General features: G+C 35.5%; 1 protein-coding gene across 6 annotated transcripts in view; it reads right to left on the bottom strand.

Annotated features, from left to right (window-relative positions):
• LOC131438175 (uncharacterized) overlaps nucleotides 1-24,671 on the bottom strand; it is a 140,271-nt gene that overhangs the window by 98,201 nt on the left and 17,399 nt on the right. For all 6 annotated transcript variants that reach the window (XM_058608009.1, XM_058608013.1, XM_058608008.1 and 3 more), the window contains exon 3: nucleotides 1,523-1,583. In XM_058608009.1, coding sequence (XP_058463992.1) covers nucleotides 1,523-1,564 — 42 coding nt within the window. In that variant the 5' untranslated portion in view covers nucleotides 1,565-1,583. The remainder of the gene's footprint in view (nucleotides 1-1,522; nucleotides 1,584-24,671) is intronic.

Here is a 24,671-nt window from a genome sequence, read left to right as displayed (position 1 = left end):
CTGGTAGCTCTTGAGGTTTGAAGTCCAGATAGTTTTTGGATTGCCTAAAACTTGCCCAATAAGACAATTAATATTATGTAGTATCGCTAGCATGAATCACAAACAATAAGCTCGTTAAGGCACTTTGTTAAGCTGGTAGATCTTAAGGCCTGAACTCCAGATAGTTTTTGGGTGATCCAAAGCAACCACAATAAGCCTATTAGTTGTATGTTGTATCACGATTAAAGGGCGTATACAAAATTCCGCTTTTTGTTATCGGTTATACTGTAACTCTAGGAAGTTTTTGGATAACCTAGAACATTCGCAAGAAGTCTATGATGTACATGTGATATTACGAGTATGGATCGTGAACAAAAATCTTGTTAGTTCACTTGGTTACACTGGTAGATCGTAAGGTCTATACTCCAGGTAGTTTCTGGATGAATCAGCACATCCTCATAATTTATCACAATGATTCCAATCATTGATCGAGACACAACGAGTATGGTCCACAATCAAGAAACTCGCTAACGTCATCGGTTACATTGGTAGACCTTAAGGCATGTTCCGAGGAGCGTTTGGATGAGCAAGTTCTTCTAAAAATCTTATCACATTCTCCTATCTTATCTTATCACACTCAAAAGCCGTACAAAAGTCGCTTGTTCAGTGATTATATACCATATTTGTTTTCCAGAGAATTCTTGGATGCTCACGATCTTATTTAAATTCTCTTCCCTACTCTCTAAGCATGTTGGATTGATTTGTATAATTAAATAAAAAATTGCATAATTTCAAATAAAACGCTTGAATAAAAGTCGCGTAAATAGAGGTTTTAGTGTAGTAATTTCTTAGCGAGCCTAGGTTTGTCGAAATCGTTCCTGCCATCTTCGAGAAAATTGAGCGCGAAGAAAACAACGCGCTTTGGCGGTTACGTCATTTATACCATTATTTCTCAGGAACCAGAAGTCCCATCCATTCAAACTTCAAACCTGATCAATGGTCCAATAAAAGCTTACAGGCGAGCCAAAGTTAGCGCAACAAAAACAACGAGTTTCGTCGGTTATGTCATTTATGCCATTATATCTTCGGAACCAGAAGTGGCAGCCATTTGATTTTTGAACTTGATTCGTTCAATGGTGCAAACACAGGCATTTTCGATCTCGTCGAACTTAGTAGAATGGTATACCTATAACACTATGGGTCTCTGAAGCTCCGTTCGAAAATCGATTTTTACAACAAATCTATATCCTTTCTATAGGGAAAAGCAAAAAACTTCGAAACTGGGTTCGAAAATTTTTAAATTTGCAGATGCTTCTAAATTTCTGTTTGAGCTGTTAGTAGAATATTTTCATTAATAGTAATGACGTGACATAGTAGAATTAAACGATACAACAACACTACTATTAGTTGTAGATGTTGTTACTTTACAGCCAAACGAATCGTTTCCTGCTTATCTGGCTCACCGTATGAATGTTATTATTTCGTAAATAATTTATTTAAAAAATAATGTCTTGAAGGAATAATTATCAAAAAATGCACTTACCGTTATGTACAGGAACACTAATACTATCGATCGTAATTCCATGTTGATTTCATTGAGGAGCCTAAAAAGCAAACAAAAATAAACGAATTATTAATCACAAATTCGAAGTACAGTGTTTTATGTATTATTCGAAAGAAAAATGTGTAGACATTTCATTTTTATTGAACATTGAACATAAACGTCTTAATACACTTTTTGTAGGTGATCTGTGACGTTTTGATTTGTTACAATTATAACTCACAGAGCAATAGAATTCCATAATAATTTAATCTTTCACAAGAACATATTTCATAGATTCTTGAATAACTTGACAATAACTGGTGTAATTGTTACTGTTAGAATAAGTTTCAACATTTCGGGAAAATGCATAATTCGATTTCATGAATAAATCTGCCGGGTGTACGGAATCAAATTGCATCACACGAAAATATTCGACAAAATTCAACCAATCGTCTCCAAACTTTTAGGAAACCAAATCAAATATTGTATTAAACTTTTTTTATATTCGTTTCATTCAAGTTCAACATCAGATCCAAATTCATGAACCTTACTCTTAACATTACTCATAAGGTCTTGTATAACGTTTGGTTTTGGACCAACATTTATTTTGCTAGGAAATTCATTTTTTCTCCATATCTTCCTACGATTTCATTTCCGGTGCACTCGGGAATTTTATATTTATTTATTTATTTATGTGGAAAAGGAAAAAAACCTTTCCTGCATTGACAAAGTTCTTGGTTACGCGAAAAATAAATCCTAAAAGCTTGGAAGCCTAAGAAAATACATAATCGATGTGGTTTTTACAGTTTAACTTGGTATCAAGAATAATACCTAAGTCCTTTACGAACGATTCGCGTTTCAGTCCTTTTTCGGAAATGTTGTACTTGTATCTTATGAACAAGTGTTTGCGAGAGAAAGAAGTAACAGAGCGTTTTGAGACTCCTGTTGATTTGACACCAATTAGCGAATTAATCAAGCTGTGATTGTGAAAATATTGTGTCTTCTTGAGATTTAACCTGGTCAAAGAACAGTTTATAGCGTTTCAGCAAAAATTGAGATCATGAAGGTGTAGTAAAAATATAAATGGTTTCAAATGACTGCCCTGAGGTACTCCAGAGCTAACCACGAAGGGTTTCGTCGAGCAATCTCTAATTTTTACAGACATTTTGCTCATGAGACTTAGACTACACTAAAACATCTTTCAAGTAATGGCACTAGGCTAAATCCGGCCAGGAAGACATAGGACCATTATGTGACCATCGAATAGGAAGTTGACACTTTTGGAGGTATTCTTTAATGTATAGTGATTGGCACTTGCTCCACTTTCCATATGAGCAAATTGCTTGCCGAATCATGTAATTTTTGGCAAACTGACATCTTCTGTTTTCTAACGTCTTCTGAAACAACAAACTTGTAATAAGCAGTGAAAAATGTTAGCCCCGGGAGCTACAGGAAGTCTGCTATTATGTACGTCTCGTCAACCATAATGAAACAACTGGCTTCCGTGCACGTAAATTTACCACCATATTATGCCGTTCATTAAGATTTGATGTCTTTGATGAACTTTGTACGTGAGAAGTCCTTCCTTTGAAATCTTAAACTACTCGCTTGTGATCTTTTTCACTATACGGTGATCCATTTTGGCAACTTTTTTTTTTCTTTCCAAGCCACATTAAATTCATCATTGTACCGATTTAAAACACGAGATATAGTACATTGTACAATTCCCAGCTTCCTACCAATGCACAGTGGGAAAAATATATGAAAACCCGCAAAGAATTATGTAACTCATGAACTAATTGAGATATGTCAGCAAACTAAAGCGTTTCATATGTAAAAATGTTCAAGAAATTCAATGGAATGATTAACAATGGCCGCACGAATCGCCATCCTGATCGTTTTACCCCAAATGTACAGCAGTTTTGGGGTTTCCTATAACATTCGCTCTGTAACATGAAAAGAAGTCGAGTGCGGTATTCTGGAATAGCCTACTTTCATGTAAAAAAGTCTGGAAAATCGATTAGAAGAACCGACACTGGCCGCACGAAACGTTTTGGTGACTATTTTACCCCAATTCCTCTATTTCGTGATATCTTATTGTAAATCGTCCTTAAGTCTCGGTAAAAATTATTGAAAGTTTACCGAATCTAGCTTATCTTACGTAAAAAAGTCTGTAGAAACGAATGGAAGAATCTACACTGGCCGCACGAAACATTTTGATGACTATTTTACCGAGATTTAAGGACGATTTACAATAAGATATCATGAAATGAAGAAATAGGGTGAAATAGTCACCAGAACGTTTCGTGCAGCCAGTATAAGTTCTGACATTCGATTCTACAGACTTTTTTACATAAGATAAGCTAGATTTAGTAAACTTCCAATAAGTTTTACCGAGATTTAAGGACGATTTACAATAGGATATCATGAAATGGAGGCAATGGGATAAAATAGCCACCAAGACGTTTCGTGCGGCCAGTGTACACTCTTCCATTCGATTCTCCAGACATTTTTACAAAAAATCAAGCTATTTCAGTAGACCGCATTCGATTTCTTTTCAAACTACAGAACAAATACTACAGAAAACCCTCAAACTGCTGTACATTTGGGGTAAAACGAGCAGGATGGCGATTCGTGCGGCCATTAGAAACCATTTCACTGAATTTCTTGGATTTTTAAGAAACACTCTTGTTTGTTGCCTTTTTCCATGGTTCCCGATTTCTTTGCGGGTAAACAAAGTAAACAAAGAAAACCTCTCATTGTTACTTAGGTCGAAATGAACATTTTATACAGATTTAAAAAATATTGCAACAACATTTTCCCGACTTTTAAAGCTTAAGTATAATAATTACTCACAAATATTGCCATCGCTCATTCAAATATGGTTACTTAAAAAAAACCAACATTCATAAATAGGTTATGCAAATTTGCGCCGACAAAAATGTTCAGCTCAACAACCTTCACAACGAGGTGTTAAACTTTCAACAAACTCAGATAAAACAGATAATCGTTGAATAGCAACCACGAAGAATCGCGCAAAACATCTCCTTCGCGATGGCACCTGCCACCGCACGGTATCTTGGCTTCTGAATTTGCGTACCAATACTAGCCGAGACACCTAGATTTCGCCATAGCGTCGTCGAATTTGACCGCATGTTGGCCACCGAACCGTGCGCCACGTTCACGCAACGGATGAAAAATTTAAATACAAATAGCCTCACAGCAACAATGGCATCCGACTCATCTCTAAGAAAAATAACGAAATTAATATCGCTTCGAACTCCCACAACAACGAAACGGCGCAAAATATCCGCAACTAACGCAACGGTGTTAGTTTGGTTTCTTGCAGTTAGTGTTATGCAATGCAATTTGTTTCCTTTCATCAATTTTTGCTCTCACTTGGCACTGCTTTTCGGCTTATTATGAATGTGAGATCAACCGGCCGTAACTGTGTCTTTGGCACACGACGTATAGCAACGGATTCGTCAGGTGATCATACAGTCAACAATAAAACAAATCAGAAGCTATAGCAGACCTAACAATAGTGGCTGAAAGTGAAGGGCTGCGCTGTCCGATAAATATAGGGATTTTATTGAGACAAAAAAGTATCTTTCATTTTAAAGAGATTTGACGGCCAAGAGCTATTAATGTCAGCCTCGTATTTCGTACATATGTTTGTATCCCAATAAGTATGCCTAAGTGAGGATATATTATCGTCAGTTCTCTTGTCTGGTGACATGGAAGTGATATTGATCCTCTTATAAATTACATGTCGTATTTTCGGTCCTGATTCAATAGGCACTATACATGTGAAGCTAAGCAGAATGTTTCAGGCGATATGGACCTCTGAAAAACGCTATACTTCTACTTAAGGGTTTTCCCAGAAATTTGATTTAATTATTTTGATTTTCAAAGGAAAATGGCATTTTTGAGATCGGATGTCAATGTAAAAAGGAGGATATATCATTATTAATAGAAAACAATATCAACCAAATGGCCAGCACGGTACGCTTACAGGACCTTATTCTTTCATGACATTTTCAATCACCGAAGAGCAAAGTGGCAGCTATATGTCCACCATAGCTTCACGAATTCCATCTTTGACGCCTTGAACTGATGCTGAGCTGTTGGTGAAGACCTCATCTTTCGCGGGGTTCCACAGGAAGAAGTCGCAAGCTATTACATCACAAGATCTCAGTGACCAATTGTAATACCATTTTCGATAAATAACACGGCCCGGAAACTTTCCCCGTAAAAGATCGATGGTTTCGTTCCTTATGTGGCACGTAGCACCGTTTTGTTGAAAGTAAACGTTGTCCAAATCAATAGCATCGAATTTCGGCCATAAAAATTCATTAACCATCTCTTAAAAGCACAATCCTTTCACCGTAACTTTTGCTCCAGCCTCATTTTCGAAAAAGTAATACCGTTAAACGGTTTGATGGTTTGAAATTTTCAAAACCTTGTATTTCCGGAACCAGAAGTCAGCTCCAAATAAATTTCAATAGGAACCTAGTCTACCTTTCATGTGGAGCTAAGTTCGGTCTGTTCTTCTCTGGTTCTATTTTGTAGTGTTTTATCGTTACTTTTCTTATTTGCGGTACCGGAAACCGCAGCAATGGAGTATTCATAATAGCTTTGAGAAAAACCGTCAACGCTCAGTTTAAAAACAGAAATTGGAAATTGTCTGTTTTTTTTTCTACGTATTTTATGTTACATAATTGGTGTGTTCAATTCTTACTTCGCCACTACAGAAGAAACATCCATTCCAAACGCCCCGTGTTTTGACATAAATATGTTTTAATTTACGCGCTTTTTCAAAATTTACCCTCTAGGAGAGTGATAAGTTTTTAATCGTGAAGGTCCTTTATTTTATTTAACGTATCAACAAATATTTTTGCTACATGCCATCGGAAATATGACCATCAACTTAAAATTTAAAATTTTCAGTTCAAGTGCAGAGCTCTGCTCTAGTTCCAGTATCATGAATTCAGTTCCTGAATATAATTACAGATTCTGGAGGAGGAATATTCTACTGTTTCTGCGTTGTACATTGGAGGGAAATGACATCAGTATTGTGGAGCATCGAAATGACTTTCATGAGTTTCGCTTCAAACAAAGGCGATTGCATCCGTATTCAGTGTTTGTATTGGAGCAAAACATACCGAAAAGTAAACAACGGCGAAGGAAATTCTGCAAATCAGTCCTTCTAAGAGCTAAAGACTGTCCCAGAAAATATGGACGCACTTTGGTTTCGCTGTAAATAATTCACAAGTGTTAGATATTCAAATTTTATTCGATATACTGATAATATTAGACTACAACAACATCATATTATTCTCAACATTTGCTACTTAGCCATTGTAGACTAGCTGGCGCACCTTCCTCATTGAATTCCGTACAGACTTCTTGGCGACAAGTTTTGACACTTTTTTCCAATTTTTTCCGAACTGTTGAATGGTTTCGGCTGCCGAGACATGTGTGTTCTGTAAATAGCAGCAAACTTTACGTCTGCTTAGCGGTTCAAATTGTACTGCCGAGTTTATCACTGAGCAGTTCAATTTGAACTGCTTTGTACTGATGAGTCAAAGACGAAACGTAAAAATAATAAAAACAATTAGTTATCGTCCAATCTCGTTTCACAGATTTGGGTACACCGATTAAAACGATTAAGGCTAGACTGATGTTGTTCCTAGTTGAATGCGATGATCATAGCGTCGGGGCAATACCAGTGACTCTGGCTTGAACGAAAGTGTCGAATCGTATTTGAAATCGAGTAATATTTGGTAATAGATTTGATAGTTTTCAAAAAAATAAATATTCAGAAAAGAAACGTTCGACGCAAAGGCGTACCTCAGGTAATTTGCGCCCGGACTAAAATATTATTTTCTGCGTATCCATCGTAAGGGTGATCGGTGAAGCGAGCTAAAAAAACCCTTATCTTGACGACCCCCCTTCTGTTTATAAAACGATTTATTATTCATAATGCCATTCGTTGAATTGATGCATTCGGTAAACCTTCGAGCAAAGTTACTATTGGATGAATTGTTCATCGACAATTGAGTTTTTAGCTAAAGTTTCAGATGGTACAGGTTACCCGTCGGTCAGAGTAATGCAATCAACTGAAAATGGTTAGCACAGAAACTGAAGGTTGAGAAAGAAAACACTTCAAAATAATGACACTAAACATGATCAGTAATTTGGATTCCGATTGAAATAACGCACTCTAATCGGTTTGGTGGTTAAATTTGCAAACCAAAATCTTTGTGCCACATTTTGGACATTCCATTCGATTATCAAACACACCAAAATTCATGCCTTGCCATCACGCAGTTAACTACTTTGAGCAGTATGGTAGCAACAACCTACAACCATGACGGCACAAAGCCAAAAGCTCAACGCACGATTGTCATTGAGCGTATTAACATTTATGGGCATGACAAGATCATTTTCCTCCGTGCTGACTGCTGCGTTTAGACTGGTTGCCTATCCGGAGAAGGGGACAACCTGACATCAGAAGATTAATGTTTTGGCGGTGGACTCGAAGGGTAGCAAACTAAGCACGGTTTAAACTTGTGCTTCAAATCTCGAAATGGTGAAGATTTATTTCCAATTACTGCTGCGTTGGTTCTTGTAAGTTGCCAATATTTCAACTGATAAAACTATAAAATTTTCATAGCCTCTTGAGGAAAATGGTTCGGACATACTTCGGAGTTTGCGTAGTGGGAAGTTGATTTTTGTCTGTGGCCACGTCTCTCACCTGAAGCACTGTTATGAAAGAAATCTATTTTATTAGGTTTCTAAGATTTCCAAATACAACCAATAAATAAACGATGAAATAAATATTCTTACTGTCAGGTATACGTTATTCAATATATTGCACCCGCCATAACGACCCGATAATTTCATGCTGCATTCTATCTAAAACTAGTCTTATTTTACTATGGAGCTACTTTTCAAAATTCGCCCTGTGGAAGAATGGGTAAAACTTAATAGTTAATATCTCGAGTTGTACCAAATGTAGCAACATAATTCTTTTTACATGTCGTCTAAAATATGATCAGAAATTTGTGATTAATTTTTCAACAGTGTGAGATAACCACAAATAGCAAAAAACGAAGAAATGAAAATCGTTAATGTCTTCTAGTGCGTTTGACAGCGTTAGATATCGTGGTGAGGATCTTCTAACAGGAGTAACAACAAACCTTCTTCGTGGTAGAAGGCCTCAAACGCTCAGGTCGTGCTGTCATTCACATTTCGGACGTCGCACAGTGGTTCGAATCAATAAAAACGTGGACATAAATCATTAGCTGCCAAACCGTTCTTTTAATGTGTATAGTTGCTTTTAAGAAATTATTTAAAAATATATACGCGTAATTTGATTCTATCCCTAATTGCTCATGGTCTACTTTGACAAAAAATATAACCATAACTTTTTTTTCTGAAGAGATATAAAATTTTTTTTCTTCTACAGAGTTTTAGATCTATTGAAAATAATTTACTTTGCCAAATATACCAAAAGTCTAGGTCGCACCGTTTCGGATATACAAAACGTTTTTATGGCAACCCCCTTAAAATCAGTTTTTCATTCATAACTTGTTTCGAGTTATTTTTTTTATGCATACTTTGTTTGAAATAATTGAAGAAAATGAAAAATCCCATTTTTTTGTTGAAGGTAGTGCATAGGTTTGTTGTTTCCTGGTAAAGTTATACAACATTTTACCTTTCTTACCTATGATGAAACCTGACACCAAAGCGAAATATGCAAATTTATGCAGAAAATTTTTACAATACTTGTAGGAAAATATATTCATAATCCAATTTATTTTCCAATGAGAATATCCTGAGTACTACACGTGTGCCTCATTTTCACTGTGGCCATGCTGAAACCATGAATAGTTAAGAAACGGAGGGCGTCACGCGTCTGCTGTTTCTGTAACTCACTCTTGCAGTGAGCGTAGAGATGGGTAATTCGCTCCTGAGCTATTCCAGTGAATCGAATCTTTAAAGTGAGCTGATAGCTCACAGCTCTTTTTAAAAGAACCGCAGCCCACCAGTTCACCGCACTGGTATGCAGGGATGCCAGGTTCACAGATTAATCTGTGTTTCACAGATTTTTAACCTTTTGCACAGATTTTCACAGATTTCTGAAAATGGAAACAGATTTTCACAGATTCTGAAATCGATCACAAATTTTTGAAATTGATCATAGTTTAGCACCAAAAATGACAGAGCGGTAGGAAATAATGAGACTTTTTTTGCTTATCAAAATGATTCCGATCGGATATCATGGAAACGGGGAAACGTGCACAGATTTTGCACAGACAGGTTTTTGGCTTGATCACAGATTTTTGAAAAAATGAACTGGCATCCCTGCTGGTAAGGTGGAAACAAGCTACGAGCTGAACGGATCTTCGGCTCTTGAAGAGTGAGTTATAAATGAGAAGAAATGTGTGCATGAGCTTTTGTTCCTTTTTCCAAATGTGTATCTATCCTTCAATAAGAAATCTTTCCTCTCACCCAGCAGGCTAAGGTACATTCAGGGATGCCACTTTTGCAGATATTCTCAAATATGACATAATGATAATTCGCAGACAAGTTAACTTTGCATTGTTCTTTGTGCATCAATGATTCCGATCATGCATATGAAAGAAAAACGGCGCAAAAAACGGCGCAAAAAACGGCTGACACATTGAATCGATTCTTTTTAGTGAGCTGATCGATTCGGAGCTGCTCACCGATATGAGCTGCTTCGTACATCTCTAAGTGAGCGTCACACGATCAACATATCGTCTTAAAAAACGTGTTGCTTCGCGATAACTCAATTTATTTACACGTTTAAAAATGAAATCTCTTCGTAAAGGTTTGTACTTTTACAATATTTTTTCATACTTTGTTTGGAAAACATTTTTCCATATTTTTAATATGTGTTGAACTTTCGATAATTTTTCGGATATTCAATATTTAAAACTAGCTTTGAAAAGGCATAAAAAATTGCATCGAGTTCCACTTAGATTTTTTCTTATATTGGTAATTGTCAAAAATTAAACAAAATAAAAATCACAACAATTTGCTTAAGTTGCGCGTGCAAGCATGAGCTTGTTTATGCGTGTTAACGCGCACTTTGTAGTAGATACTTAGTAATAAAGTAATAAAGGTAGATTCTACGAAGATAAAACCAAAAACACTGTTTTTGAAATAAATTGAATATATCTCAATAAATAATTTTTTTACATTATTTATATCTTCAGCAAAAATACTTCAAATGTTTTTTTCCTCAAAATGAGATAGAAAAAAATATTTTCATGAAAAAAAATTAAGGCGCTATTTTCAAAAGAATCGTAATATTATCTTGTAAAATTTCTTCGAAGACACGTTGGCTCTTAAAATTCAGTGAAAGTCAGCACAGACTTTTGACCGCCTTTTTCTAGTTTTGGACCACTGTGCATCGTGGCGAGCAGTTGCCTTCAACCAGCATTAGCAGGGATCTAAATTTTGAATTAAACTCTAGAACTTAATTCTAAATCCGAATTCCGGACCCGAATGTCCAGTAGGTTGAATTGTTCTTAATAAGAAAAAAAACCGGTTTTAATTCACCTTGTGGTGTGATGATGCCTTTCTCATATCTATCATACTATCATATATAATACTGTGGTATTATTCAAAATTATTTTTCTTCGATTCTTAAAAAATAACCGGAATCGGTTTGTTTGGCCGTCTACTGAAAATGACTAGCGGTTGGAGTAGATTTAAGGCCGATTTAGACATTTTATCACTTATTTTTTGCCCCTCAAAGAGATGATGCAACATTTTCAACAATCTTTATCATATAATTCCGGAACCGGACGTCGAATCCACACGAAATTCAGAAGTTTTGTAAGACAATTAATTGGAATCTAAGTTAGTAAAAAGTAGTCACGCCATTTGTAAGTTAGTTCACATGTTTTATTTTTTTACACATTTTGCTCCATAGCTCCGGAATCGGAAATCGAATCCGAACAAAATTCCAGTTTTTTGTATGGGACCATAAGAAATTTCATTGAAATTGTGAAGTGTGTGAAAATCGGTTCAATCATCTCCGAGAAAAGTTAGTGCAAAAAAACGTTACACACACACGGGTTTCGAATCTAGAATTCAGATTTAGGAGCGTCAGCATCCGAATTCAAGAACAAAATTCAGAATATGAATTGTCAATCTGAAATTGAGAACTAAATGTTAGATCTGTACTCCGAATCTGAATATTAGAATTGATTTCTTAACCAGAAATCAATTTCTGAATTTAGTTTCAAAATTTTATTCATAAGTTAAGATTCAGAATTCATTTCCTGAATACAGAACCCACATGTTTGAACTATATTCGGAACATGGACATGGACATGGAGCTCAATTTTGGAACTGAGTTCAGTTTCTTTATTACGTTTCGAAACTCAAGTTTAGAATTCAGTTCTAAATTCGGAACATGAATTTTGAAAATGAGCCACAATTCAATGTATGACCTGATTTCTTGATTTGGACCCTGAACTTGAATTTTGCAACTGAATTCTGTACCTGTCCAAGATTTCAAATTTAGTTCTTGAATCTTGATCTAAATTCAAAAATTAAATGATGGTGAAAAAGTATGAACATTTGTAAACATTGGATAAATTCCGTACATCGGTTCTTTTTAGGACCATTTAAATATTCTCTAAGGTTTCTACCATCTCAATCTACAAAAAAAACTTTTGGTTTAGTGTAAATAACACGTTGTTTGTCGTCAATAAGTTATTTTTAATATAGATGCATTGTTACAATTCTGGAAATGAAGCAATAAAAGTTTTCAAATTCACACAATCTACTAATACGAACGATTATATATATTTCCGGAAGTGTGAAAGAAACATGTCAGTTTTAATCATATACACGTCCTCCAGTTATGTCTGTGGCATTACCCACCCGCCTTTTTTGCCTGGTCAAGTTTTTAAAATAACAGATAAAATAACTTTGAAATTTGTGAACATTGTTAAACGCATGATTTATTTAATGTTATCAGAGTGAAGTGACCTTTACCTCTTAGAAGTTTAGTTTACTTATCTTCTCACATCAATATTATTTAAAAAGCCTCGACATATGTATAAAAGATACACATCATCAAGCGCATACTGACGAATGGATCGCTTACTATTGTGTTTGATTGCAACTCCACATTCCGGCTCCCATATCAGTGGGTTATGATTTAAAGCCAACCATTTGCACCAGTTCTCATTAGGTTAGGCTTTCCTCGGAACCTTAAGTATATTGCGGGTTAGACCTCGATTTTTCACAATCAAAAGAACAATGCTAGTTTTGTTAAGTAATTCCACCGAAAGCAAAACTACCCTTTCGACTTTTCCCATGCATAGGCACCCGTTTCCTACTTCCCATAAAACCACTTTCCGTGCACATTAGTACGGGCTGCCGTGTTATTAAATATAGCTGGTTGGCCAGAGCTTTCTACGGCAGTTCATTACCCACTAACGCATGCCAAATACACCGATTCCGCGTGTTTAGGTCGCAAACGAAAGTGTAACACACCCCGTAGGCCGACTATCTGCCTCCAAGTCCATAAGCGCATTTTTCCGTCTTCCAATCGGGGCCGCGATAGCGATCTTTGCACGATGCATCTGCGATGCTAAAGACGGAAGGAAATAGTGAATGGAAAATAGATAAAATATTGTGGCGCGTTTCCCTCTCTTCTAGCAATAAAAACTGGAATATCTTGGCATTAAAACCAAGCAACCGTTTGGAGGAAAAAGTTGTTTACCATAACTATTCGTTAATGTCATTGATGACATCGGCCACCTCCCTGCAGCGTCTGCCATGAATAAAAGCTCTGAGGAGCCGACTAATCAAGTTTTTACTCTATCGGATCGCTAATTGAAGCCTCTTTGACGAGTGTTTGCTGGCTTGATGTGGGGCTCGGCCGGAGATGAGAAAGAAGATTGCAAACTATGTCACCGATAGAAATTATAAATTTATGGTTTCTTCTGCCTGGTTTCCGTGCAAATCAAACCATCGGAAATGGTTAAACAGGTTAATGATGATGGAAAAAGTCGAACTCGAGTTCATTGTAAGTCGTTAATATTGCATTCGAACTATTTAAATGACTGTTGCTGTTGTCGTTAAACTTTTGTAATCGAAAAATAAAATTGACTTGCTCTGGTAGGATAGTCAGCAGGTTATTTCACCAAAAATAGTTCAAATTAGGCATAAAATATACACGATTTTCCCTATATTTGGCACACTAACCTACACACTAAGATTCAATTCCGTTGTTCGGTAATATTTTTAACGAAAGCTTTCGGTAATCAATAGAAATTACCGATATTTCGGTACATGAACGTCATTTTACAAAAACTATGCAAATTTTTACCGGACGATTACGGTAAATCTGAATAGTCTCCGAGTACGGTGAAACCCTACCGTCCGTACGGTAAAATAATCTTCCAATAACCGAACTTCTGTAAATACTGATTGTCGTGAAAACTAACTGTCAAACAGTTGATAAAATGTTCAGTAAGTGTTTTTTTTATCAACCAAACGAAAAAAAATCTTGAAGAGTTCATCGAATGGATTGAGGTACAGGTGCTAAAGTTTTTGAAACATTAGAACCACTAAAAGCTTTTTGTTTACTTATAGGTAGAGCCACAACAGGTTGGAATTTTTTATCATTCGTTTTTGTGAACATGTGTTGTTTTATGAAATCCGAAAGTAAAAGAATTTTAACCAAAGGAAAACAAACAAACAACAAATTACCGAACTATCAGTTAGAGCCATTTGGTTTACAGTTTACGGTAGTTGTTTGACAGCTCAGCAATTACCGAACGATCGGTAATCAATTTGATTACCGAACTGATTAACGAACGTTCAGCTGTTGAAAATTCGGTAAAAAATTACCGAATTCTGCGAAGTGTGTACTATCTACTATGGGACAGGGTCATTTCGTCGAACATAATTCACAAAATTAATCAAATTTCAGAGTAAAAATATAGAACAAAAACTTCAAATCGAGTATTACACTGACAAAAATTAGCTTAAAAATTTTAAATCGACTTACAAAAAAAACCACTTTGGATATTGATAAAATTTTGTCCCAAGATACATGATTATGTTTCCTACCAACTATGAGAATTTTTGAGGAAAAAAAGTTTTTTATACTATTCCAAAATGAATTTTTTATTCAGTGTTTTTTTTTATCGAGAACTCAACTAAACTAAAAATGATCATCCAAGATTCCTAGGAAACTCAATTTTTTCTCACATATGGATAAGAAAATCATATTGTTAGAAACCTGTTTTCCCTTAATAATGCCCATCTTGCTGCATATGAAAGAATGAAAGAGAACATAATTAGCTATGTTGCACAGTTGTCTCAATCATGTTAAGACACGCATTTTTTTATTTGTGCTTCAGGGGTTGTTTTTAGATCTTTTATGTCTTCAGAAGAATTTCTGTTTGATATGGTCTGCCTCTTTTAGTATACTCAAAATTGTCATTAATTCACCTACAAGTGAGTTAAAAAAATCTTTTTGCGCACAATATGAAATAGAGCATTTATGTCTTCAGAAAAAATGTAGATCATGTTTAAATAAGGAAACATGTCAAAGACATGAACACTTTAAAATGATTTGGTGTCGAGATATGATGCATTGTTTATTAGAGACCCACAAAATAGAGTTTTTCCATCATAACTTTTTTCAATGAATTTTTAGGATTTTCAAATGTTCTACAATTATATTTCAATTATCGAAATACATATTCTTGTCAAAGGTTACATATTTTTTAGTTTACAAACTAAAAAGTTTTTGAACTATTTAACTTCAAAATACTACATATTCAAGTACCAATATCTCGAAAATGTGGCAATAAGTGGAACCAATTTCAACAGCTCATACTTTCAAATTTAGTTGAAATTAGTTCCACATATTTTTACATTTTCTAGATACTGATACTTGAATATGTAGTATTTTGAAGTTAAATTGTTCATAAAGTCTATATGTCTAAAAATTTTTATTCAAATCTGGAAAAGTGCTGCCAAATCCGAATACGAATACTCGTCTATTCGAGTTCTGCACTGAAATAAAAAAACTTTCAAAATTTACAGTCGATTTATAAAAAACAACATTTTCGAATTCAGTGTAGGTAATTATATTCCTTATCAACCTTTCATACTGAGCTAAGGCAGTGTACCTTATTGAATATATTATTAAATAAAGAAAACGTTCCTTATGTGTTGCAAGATGGAAATTTTGAAGAGAAAAAACTATTCTGGAAATTTGGAAATTTTGAAGAGAAAAAACTATTTTGTAATGATAAAGATTTTCAGTTTAGTTAAGTTCTCGATAAAAAGACACTGCATAACAAATTAAGTTTAGTCAAAACTAGTTTTTGCTAGAAAAACCTTTTTTCCTCAAAAGTGCCCATCTTGCAATGCATGAACAGTTAAAAGGGAAAATAATAATCTATTGGGACAAAGTTTTATCAAAATCAAAAAAAAATTTTTGTGAATCAATTTCAAATTTTTAAAACCAATTTTCATCAATATGGATTTTTTTCAGTATTTTTACGAGAAAATTTGACTGATTTTGTGAACTCTTTTTGAAGGATTTGTATAACTATTAGAAAAATAGGCTCAAAAAGTCTATATTGGGACACATTTTTATCAAAATCAAAAATGTGTTTTATTTTTGTAAGTCGATTTTAAATTTTTAAATTCAATTTTTATCAGTAAATTTTAAAATGTTTAGATAAAATATTTATCGATAGGATTTTTTTCAGTATTTTGATACAAAAATTTGATAACTATTTGAATAGAAATGATTGACAAAGTAAGGCCCTTTTCAAAAAAAGTTAGGATCAATTTTGGAGATACAAAGATTGCAAATTGGTTTTTATGACTGAATCTACATGTCCAGAAAGTGTCATTCAAGTATGAGAGAGTGTTGCCAACGATCCGAGGAAAAAAATAATCATTTTTGCGATTTTTTTTCCAGAATTCTCGTACAACAAAAAAAATTCAAATGTTTTGCATGATAAAAAAACATCATTCGAACAACATTTTGTAATTTTCTCGTGGAAAAATATTAAGAAATAAGTCGGTGAAGAGGTATTTTTGAAGACGCTTCTAAAAAATTATAATTTGCGGTGTCCACTGTGTCTCAGTGCAGACTTATCAGAAGTGAACGAATGAACGCAGCATAACATAGTTAGGGTAGAAGTTTTTCTAGACCCAAACGTTTCTGTTTATTTTTTTTTTTGTGGTTGTTCAAGCTGTAAAACCTGGGGTCTGTTTTTTTATATGTAGAAAGAGTGTGCAAAATTTGAAAAAAATTGGTGCAGTAGTTTTTGAATGACGATGGACACGGATCTTCAAAACCTGCTTTCGAGAAAAACGCGTTAAAAGTTTGTTGTCTATAAAAACAATTGAAACAATTTTTTAGTCCAGGGAACCCGTAGGACCTAACACTTTCAAAAAATCATATTTTTTCTTTTATAATTTATTATAATGAAACATTTCAATAATGTTTTGTCAATGTTTGAAGTCAATCGAAATAGAAATCTTGTGTTTGTGCGCCGAGCTCTTGCTTCTTCGCAGAATGAGATAGCCATTGATAAAGGTCCATATCTTCCAGAGTTTCGTTCCAAAAGACTTGAATATTCTTAAAATGTTTTACTATAACAAAATATAAAGAAAATAATAAATGATTTTTCAAAAGTGTTAGACCCTACCCTTAATTTGGGTTATTAGGTAGGTTTTTGATCAGATGTACGACGTGTGTCCGAGCAATGTCGTGAAAAAAATTACCTTGAAGCAGTTCGATTTCAAACTGCTACGTGTTAAACAATGTCACTCAGAGATGGCTAAACCAGGCCCGTACCCAGGATTTCATTTCGGGAGGGGCCCAAAGATTACAAAATTACTGTTTTTGTACCTAATTCTCGGTTTGGCTTCTACGGCTGTTTTTAACATACACTTTAAACTTTTCCACTGGAACTGATATTGTATTACATTTCATTACGTTTACTGTCTTGTTATTTCTGTAACACATGCCTGAGACATTCTAAATAATTATATGTTTTTGATTTCGGGAGGGGCCAGGGCCCCTCGGCCCCCCTCTGGGTACGTGACTGGGCTAAACCTATCATTTTCGCAAACTTAACACATGACAGATTTGATGGTGTCATAGTCTGCTATTGAATTTCATCCAGAATCGACTTCCAGTTCCGGAGCTACTTAAGGTAAAGCGTTCTTAAAATCTCAAATCGTTATTCAGAGCGACAATGCTGAAAACTCAAAAATTTTCTAAATTTGTCTCTAAAAAGTATCAGCTTTTAAGTTATGTTAGCTGCTAGCCAGAGCTATAATTTGATCTGTGTCTGACTTCTACTGAAATGTGTTCAAAATTAGAAATCGTCATTTGGAACGAAGCTGCATAAAAACAAAAAAAATCTTTTAAATTTGATAAAAAACTGTTTACAAATTGGAAAGATTATGTACATATGAACTTTTTTTGTTTATATTCAACAATCAATAAAAAGTTTTATGAAGAATCCTTTGGTAATATTGCTGAAAACATTGCCATGAGAAAGGCATCGTTACACCACTATGTGGATTAAAACAGGTTTCATTTTTATAGATTTCATTATAAGCCTAGCATTTTTACAAACAAAACATTTTGCTCTCAATTACAAATAGCTTTGGCTCGGATGATATCATCTTACTACTAGCAATTTGTGCAGTTGAGCTAATCAAGCACAAATGAGCTTTATGTGCTATAAATTATCACGTAGTTGAACACCTCAAACGATTCGCTCGACAGTTTATACCTTTTGAGTAAATTGTTTCAATGTCAAATCCAAACTAAATGCTGACCTGCGCTTCAACGAATGCGGTGCAATTAGTAACGAGTAATACTGTAATTTTCCATGTTAATTGATGCTGCGATCATGATAATACCAATTTTGATTCTAAGGGTACAATTACTGCGCATTTAAAATGAAGGGCCATATTGTAAGAACTATCCAACAAATAAACAGTGTATGTATTGTTCTTTTTTTCATTGAATCAATGATTTCCAACAATGCTTCCAGGTTTCTGCCGAACGACTCATAAGCTTCTTTGATAAAACTGCAGAAATTTGATGCGAGAGGATCGTGAAACAACACAAGCTGAGAGGTAATTTAAATGTTTCCACCGTTAACGTCTTGGAGGATGCTGTCAGTTTTATGAGTAACTTGCAAGTAACGTAACTCTTTGGAAATAACCGGCTTTAACGGTTGGATCGAACAGCTTATACGACGGAATTCGTAATATCTTGTTTGCAAGCTATTTTTACCTCTGGATGATGCCAGCATCGTCCAACAAGGGGCCAGTATCTTCAGCGTCTAAAGACTAATTATCAAGCACAGAGCTCCGAAGCCGGTCTGCTTGAACGATTGGTTGCATAATTGCGCAGATTCCAACTTGAGCCATTCGGCTCGAAGGCAGCTTGCGGAACTTAACTAGCCTGGACAGACGTGCTCCGGTTGTAATCAGATAATAGCATACATTGATCCGCTTGTTGTGGTTCGATCGTTAGGAGGGTTCGATGAAACGAGAAGAATTTCCCCAAGTAACTTGCATCGTATTATGGTACCTTCAACATTGTAAGCAAATTGCCGCAAAATTACCTTATGACTGTTCTAATTGCAAAATCGATCTCGAAAGTAAGACATTGTAAAATTCTTTAGTACTTATTAGCATCGTTTTTTTCTTCATACTGTGAAATGATTTATGTTCTGAAGCTAAAAACACGTCGAACCATAGAATTTTCTTTGTTCGTGTTCAGTATTCTGCAATGTAAGATCACTTAAAGATGAGGTACAAATTAGTAGACGAAGTAAATACTGAATCATTATTCTCAAATTATTATCTCATTACACTGCTCCAAAGCATACATGCGCTCATCAACCTTCACCATTGAACACAACTCATACAACCACGATAAACCACCATACTTTAAATCCGCTTTCGATCTACCGCACCGCGCTCCGTTGGCTTCGATGATGTCATCGCCAGTAAAGCTTCGACTTCGACTTTATCCGTAGGAGCGATCAAGTCATTGAAGTGTTCTTGAGTGCCTGCCAACCATTATTCTGCTTAAGCCGCCCACATTTGCATACAACTTCCATCGGTTCTACTGCCGTCACCATTTTCAGGCGGAAGTCTACCACCAGCTTTTTCGTATTGTGTTTATGATGCAAGCGTTCCTTCGGACTCGAACTACCAAAGCAGGTTGTTCAACTGTGTCAACTCACGCCCGCCCAACCCGCATTGATTCGTTACATTCGGAGAATGTACTCCCGTTAATCGTAACCAAGCTTTCAAGCGTAGATCATTACAGCAGTGGCACTGCAAGTCGATTTGTTTGAATCTTGGAAAAAAAAGAAATTACATTGCAAAGCATTGAGATACAAGGTAAAACAATTTGTTGCATTCTCATCCGCTATTCTGAATCAGATCATGACTCGAACAAGGGAAACACTTCCGAGTTAAGTAACGGCCAATTGTCGGTGAGCTGGAACAGATTAGTTGGAAACAGTTTTGCTGTCTGCTGGTAATTGACCGTGCATGTGGGTGAAGGTTTCGTTGGAATCTGTGTTAAACTAATTAACATAGAGGATTCAAAACTGGATTTAGAAGCACTTCCGAAATCAACTATAGGGCAGGCCTGGAAGATGTTCTGGAAACAGCGAAAAATAATCTCTTCATTCATAACCGCTAAGAAAAAAAACATGATAGCATGTTTATTGGATATTCGTGCTCTACCGTAAATGGCTTCTACATACTTTCTATACGGGAAAAATTGAAAAAGAGACTAGACTTAGGAATTGGTACGATTAATGAAAAAAAAAAACATTTTATGGTAACAGGAACGAGTCCCTGAAACACAATGCATGCTAAACTGATTCAAACCCCAATTCTCTAATGTCGTTTTCACTTGAGAAAACTGAAACTGACCCAGGGTAGTTTCATCAAACAAACATTTTTCATGAAACTGTGTCGATTTCTCACTTAGCAACGGGGGTTTGAGCAAACCTGATATAACAACCAGGTTCGAAACTTACTCGATTTTCAGTTCAACAACGTTAAAGCTAGGTTCGAAACTAGCTTCAAACAAACGGTTTGACAGCAGTTAGGGTGGAAACTAGGTTAGGTTTAGTATCAAGCGAAAACGACATAAATATCAAGCAGTTATTCATAGAAGTCTGAGCTATTCCTTTGCCCTTCAAAACGTTATTTTTGCGCCTAAAATTGTCAAAAAACAATCTGACATTATTTTTGTCTTCCTGATAATTTGAGTTTCGGAGTTTCCCTACCAGAATTATTTTTCGGTATTTGTTATCACAAACAAGATTCAATTAAATGTAAATCGGTTGTAAGAACATGTAAATTATCCCAAGGAAATCAGATATTTCATTTGTTAGCGATACTTTTCACATAGCTACATCTGAATCTACTCAGGCTAAATAATGAGTATTTCCTCACATTATTAACTTTTTGCAGGCCTGGTAGGCTGATGTATACATAATTTCGGAAGTTTTGACCACTACTTTAGTTATTTTTAAAACTGGGTCCGGGAGTTGTCATATATTTTTTGAATTGTCTAATTAAACGAAGTTTTAAACACTCATCACCTTATAATACCGTTCTCAATACCGTATAACAAGCCGTTCTATCCACCGTGGTCAAAACATACTCTGAAGCATTTTAAACGAACCAAACGATGCGTTTTACGAAAATTTAAAATCCGACTATTCATTTAGAATCTTATTATCTGTTCCACAACAATCGTTATAAACGACTGAATAAAGTGTTCCACCATGCTTTCCGAAGTCGCATTCAGAACAATTTCAAAACCCACCCTAAAAGATTTTGGAATCACTTTAATGAAGAAAGAAAGGAATTAGGGTTACCCAATCATATGTCGCTCGGCAGTCTGCAAGCATCGTCCACGCGTGTTCTGTAAAAAAAGTCTAAACAGTAAAGACTGCCCCAGAAAGTATGGACGCAACCTAAACCGCTGCCATTTCGCAATGGTTCAGAATCTGTCAATTGTTATGGCTGCGTCCTGTTCTTTACACTCTTCTCTAACCACTTGTGCAGTTGTTTATTCGTTTTCATTAGTTTGTTTCGAAATGCGTGGACTTTCAGCAGAACAACCTCGAAAAATTGTGTACAAATGGTGCACAGAACGCGGACTGTCACTGAGAAAGATAGCGAAAATGGAAGGAGTAAGTGAAAAAGCCGTGCGAAATGCAATCAGGAAATTCGGTGAGGATAACACCTTTGAGGATAAACCGAAAACGGGTCGAAAAAAGGTACTGCTAACCCTCAGTTGGATAAACGTATACTGAAGGCGTTCGAGTTAAAGAAGGAGGTTTCAGTTCGGGATGTGGCCAAAAAAGTGGACACTTCGAAGACAAATGTTCTTCGTGCTAAAGAACGTTTGAATATTCGAACCTATAAGAAGCAGAAACAACCAAAACGTAGTCCGAAACCAGAAGCATCGATCAGGCCGAGGGTTCGAAAGCTGTACAATACGATTCTTGCTGGAAATTTGAACTACATAATCATGGACGACGAAACCTACGTGAAACTCGATTACAAATCCTTGCCGGGACCACAATATTATACGGTGCAAGAAGGGCAAGTGTTAAACCAGTCCGAGACATTCGATTGAAGTCGAAAAATTTAGTAAGAAAGCTATGGTGTGGCAAGCAAGCTGCGGTAAGATTTCGAAACCCTTTATCATCACTGCTTCAATGAACATATACATCAAGGAATGTTTGCAAAAACGACTTCTACCCATGATTCGAAGCCACAAGGATCCTGTTGTCTTCTGGCCAGATCTTGCTTTTTGCCACTACTCGAAATCAACGGTAGAATGGTATACTACCAAAAATGTAACTTTCGTCCCAAATGACATGAATTCACCAAATTGCCCACAACTTCGACCAATTGAGGAATTTTGGGCATTAACGAAGGCACATCTTAGGAAACATGTCACGGCAGACGAAATCATTCAACAGTTCGAAAAAGATTGGAAAAGGGTGTGAAAACTTGTCGCCAAGAAGTCTGTATGGAATTTAATGAGGAACGTTCGCAAGAAGGTGCGCCAGCTAGTCTACAATGGCTAGGTAGCAAATGTTGAGAATAATATTCTGTTGTTTTAGTCTAATATTATCAGTATATCGAATAAAATTTGAATATCTAACACTTGTGAATTATTTACGGCGAAATCAAAGTGCGTTCATACCTTCTGTGACAGTCTTTAATCACATCCTCGAAGCTGCCAGCTATGTTCCTATGCGCTCCCCCTATTTGTCCCCATCCCACTATTAATGGGTGAAAACTGCATGTGCTAAACTGAAAGTATCAACAAGTGCTGGTCCTGATGGAATTCCCTCCATTATTCTCAAAAATTGCTGCATTATGTGCTGTATCTAAGCTTTTTGAAACAATCGTTTAGGAATTCAAATTCCCACATTTGCTCTAGTAAAATACCTTCAATTCAACACGGTTTTATGCCAAAACGATCTACATCTTAAAAAAACCTTGTATGTTGTACATCCTATTTAATTCAATCGCTAAACTTCATGTGATAAAATAAATCATCAAATAGCTATTACCAAACTAGACAGACTTGAATTCAATAAATCTTTTTTGAATTGGCTGCATTCGTACCTGATTGGTCGTAGTATGATAGCTAACATCAAAGACTGCACAGCTGCACCTTTTCAAGCTTACTCGGAGGGTACCTCAAGGCAGCCATCTTAAACCATTTTTATTCTTACTTTATTTGAACTGTTTTAAACATTCGATACAATGCTTATAATTATCTTATGTCGACGATTTTCAATTGTTCCATCTTATTAAAGACCACGAAGATGCCTGCGAAAACAATTGGATATTTTCTCCAACTGGTGCGACCTCACCAGAATGGTATTAAACCCATCAAAATGTTACTCGGAAACGCACAACCGTAGTATTTAACTACACTATTTTCCAAACTGTCGTTAATTGAGAACCAACTGTAAAGGATCTAGGAGCCCTGTTTAATTTTAAACTTATTATTATTATTATTATTATTATTATTGTTATTATTATTATTATTATTATTATTATTATTATTATTATTATTATTATTATTATTATTATTATTATTATTATTATTATTATTATTATTATTATTATTATTATTATTATTATTATTATTATTATTATTATTATTATTATTATTATTATTATTTTTATTATTATTATTATTATTATTATTATTAATATTATTATTATTGTTATTATTATTATTATTATTATTATTAGGTTTACAACTTTGCTTCCGCCGTTTTTTCCAAAATTTAAAGCTTTATTGCGAAAAAGTGCTTGCAGATGTATTATTCAAAGTATTGTCCGTCGCTAGCGACAACTTTCTCCCATCTTTCCGGAAATTTTCGGATCCCGGCTCGAAAAAAGGAGTCCTTTTTTGACACTATCCATGAAGCAACTAATTTTTCGAACTCTTCGAAGGATTGAAAATGTTGATCTGCCAGGTCGTGTTCCATCGAACGGAATAGGTGGAAGTCAGAGGGAGTGACATCTGGGGAATACGGCGGGTGGGACAAGACTTCCCATTTCAGCGTTTCCAGGTACTTTTTGACCACTTTTGCGACGTGAGGCCGAGCATTGTCGTGGTGGAGGATGACTTCACCATGTCGCTCTTGATACTGTGGCCGCTTTTCTTTAAGCGCGCGACTGAGGCGCATCAATTGCGTTCGGTAGCGATATCCTGTGATGGTTTCACCCGGTTTTAAGAGCTCGTAGTAAATTGTTATTCATCTTTGAAGGTTTTTTCTCTTCCACCATCATGTTTGTCTTCGACATCGAAATCACCATTTTTAAAACGTTGAAACCACTCCCGCCACGTTCTTTTACTCAGAGCAGCATCACCGTAAGTTTCTGAAAGCATTCGATGCGCTTCAGTTGCATTTTTTTTATCGAATTGTAACAGAAAAGTAAAACTTCCCGCAAATGGCGAGAATTGGGCACATAAACAGACATTTTCGAGCGTGAATAATACGAAAACAAGAACAAC

This window comes from Malaya genurostris, chromosome 3 (genome assembly GCF_030247185.1).
Source record: "Malaya genurostris strain Urasoe2022 chromosome 3, Malgen_1.1, whole genome shotgun sequence".
Lineage (NCBI taxonomy): Eukaryota > Metazoa > Arthropoda > Insecta > Diptera > Culicidae > Malaya > Malaya genurostris.
Note: the sequence above shows the minus strand (reverse complement) of the source record. Positions and strands in the feature narration are given on the sequence as shown.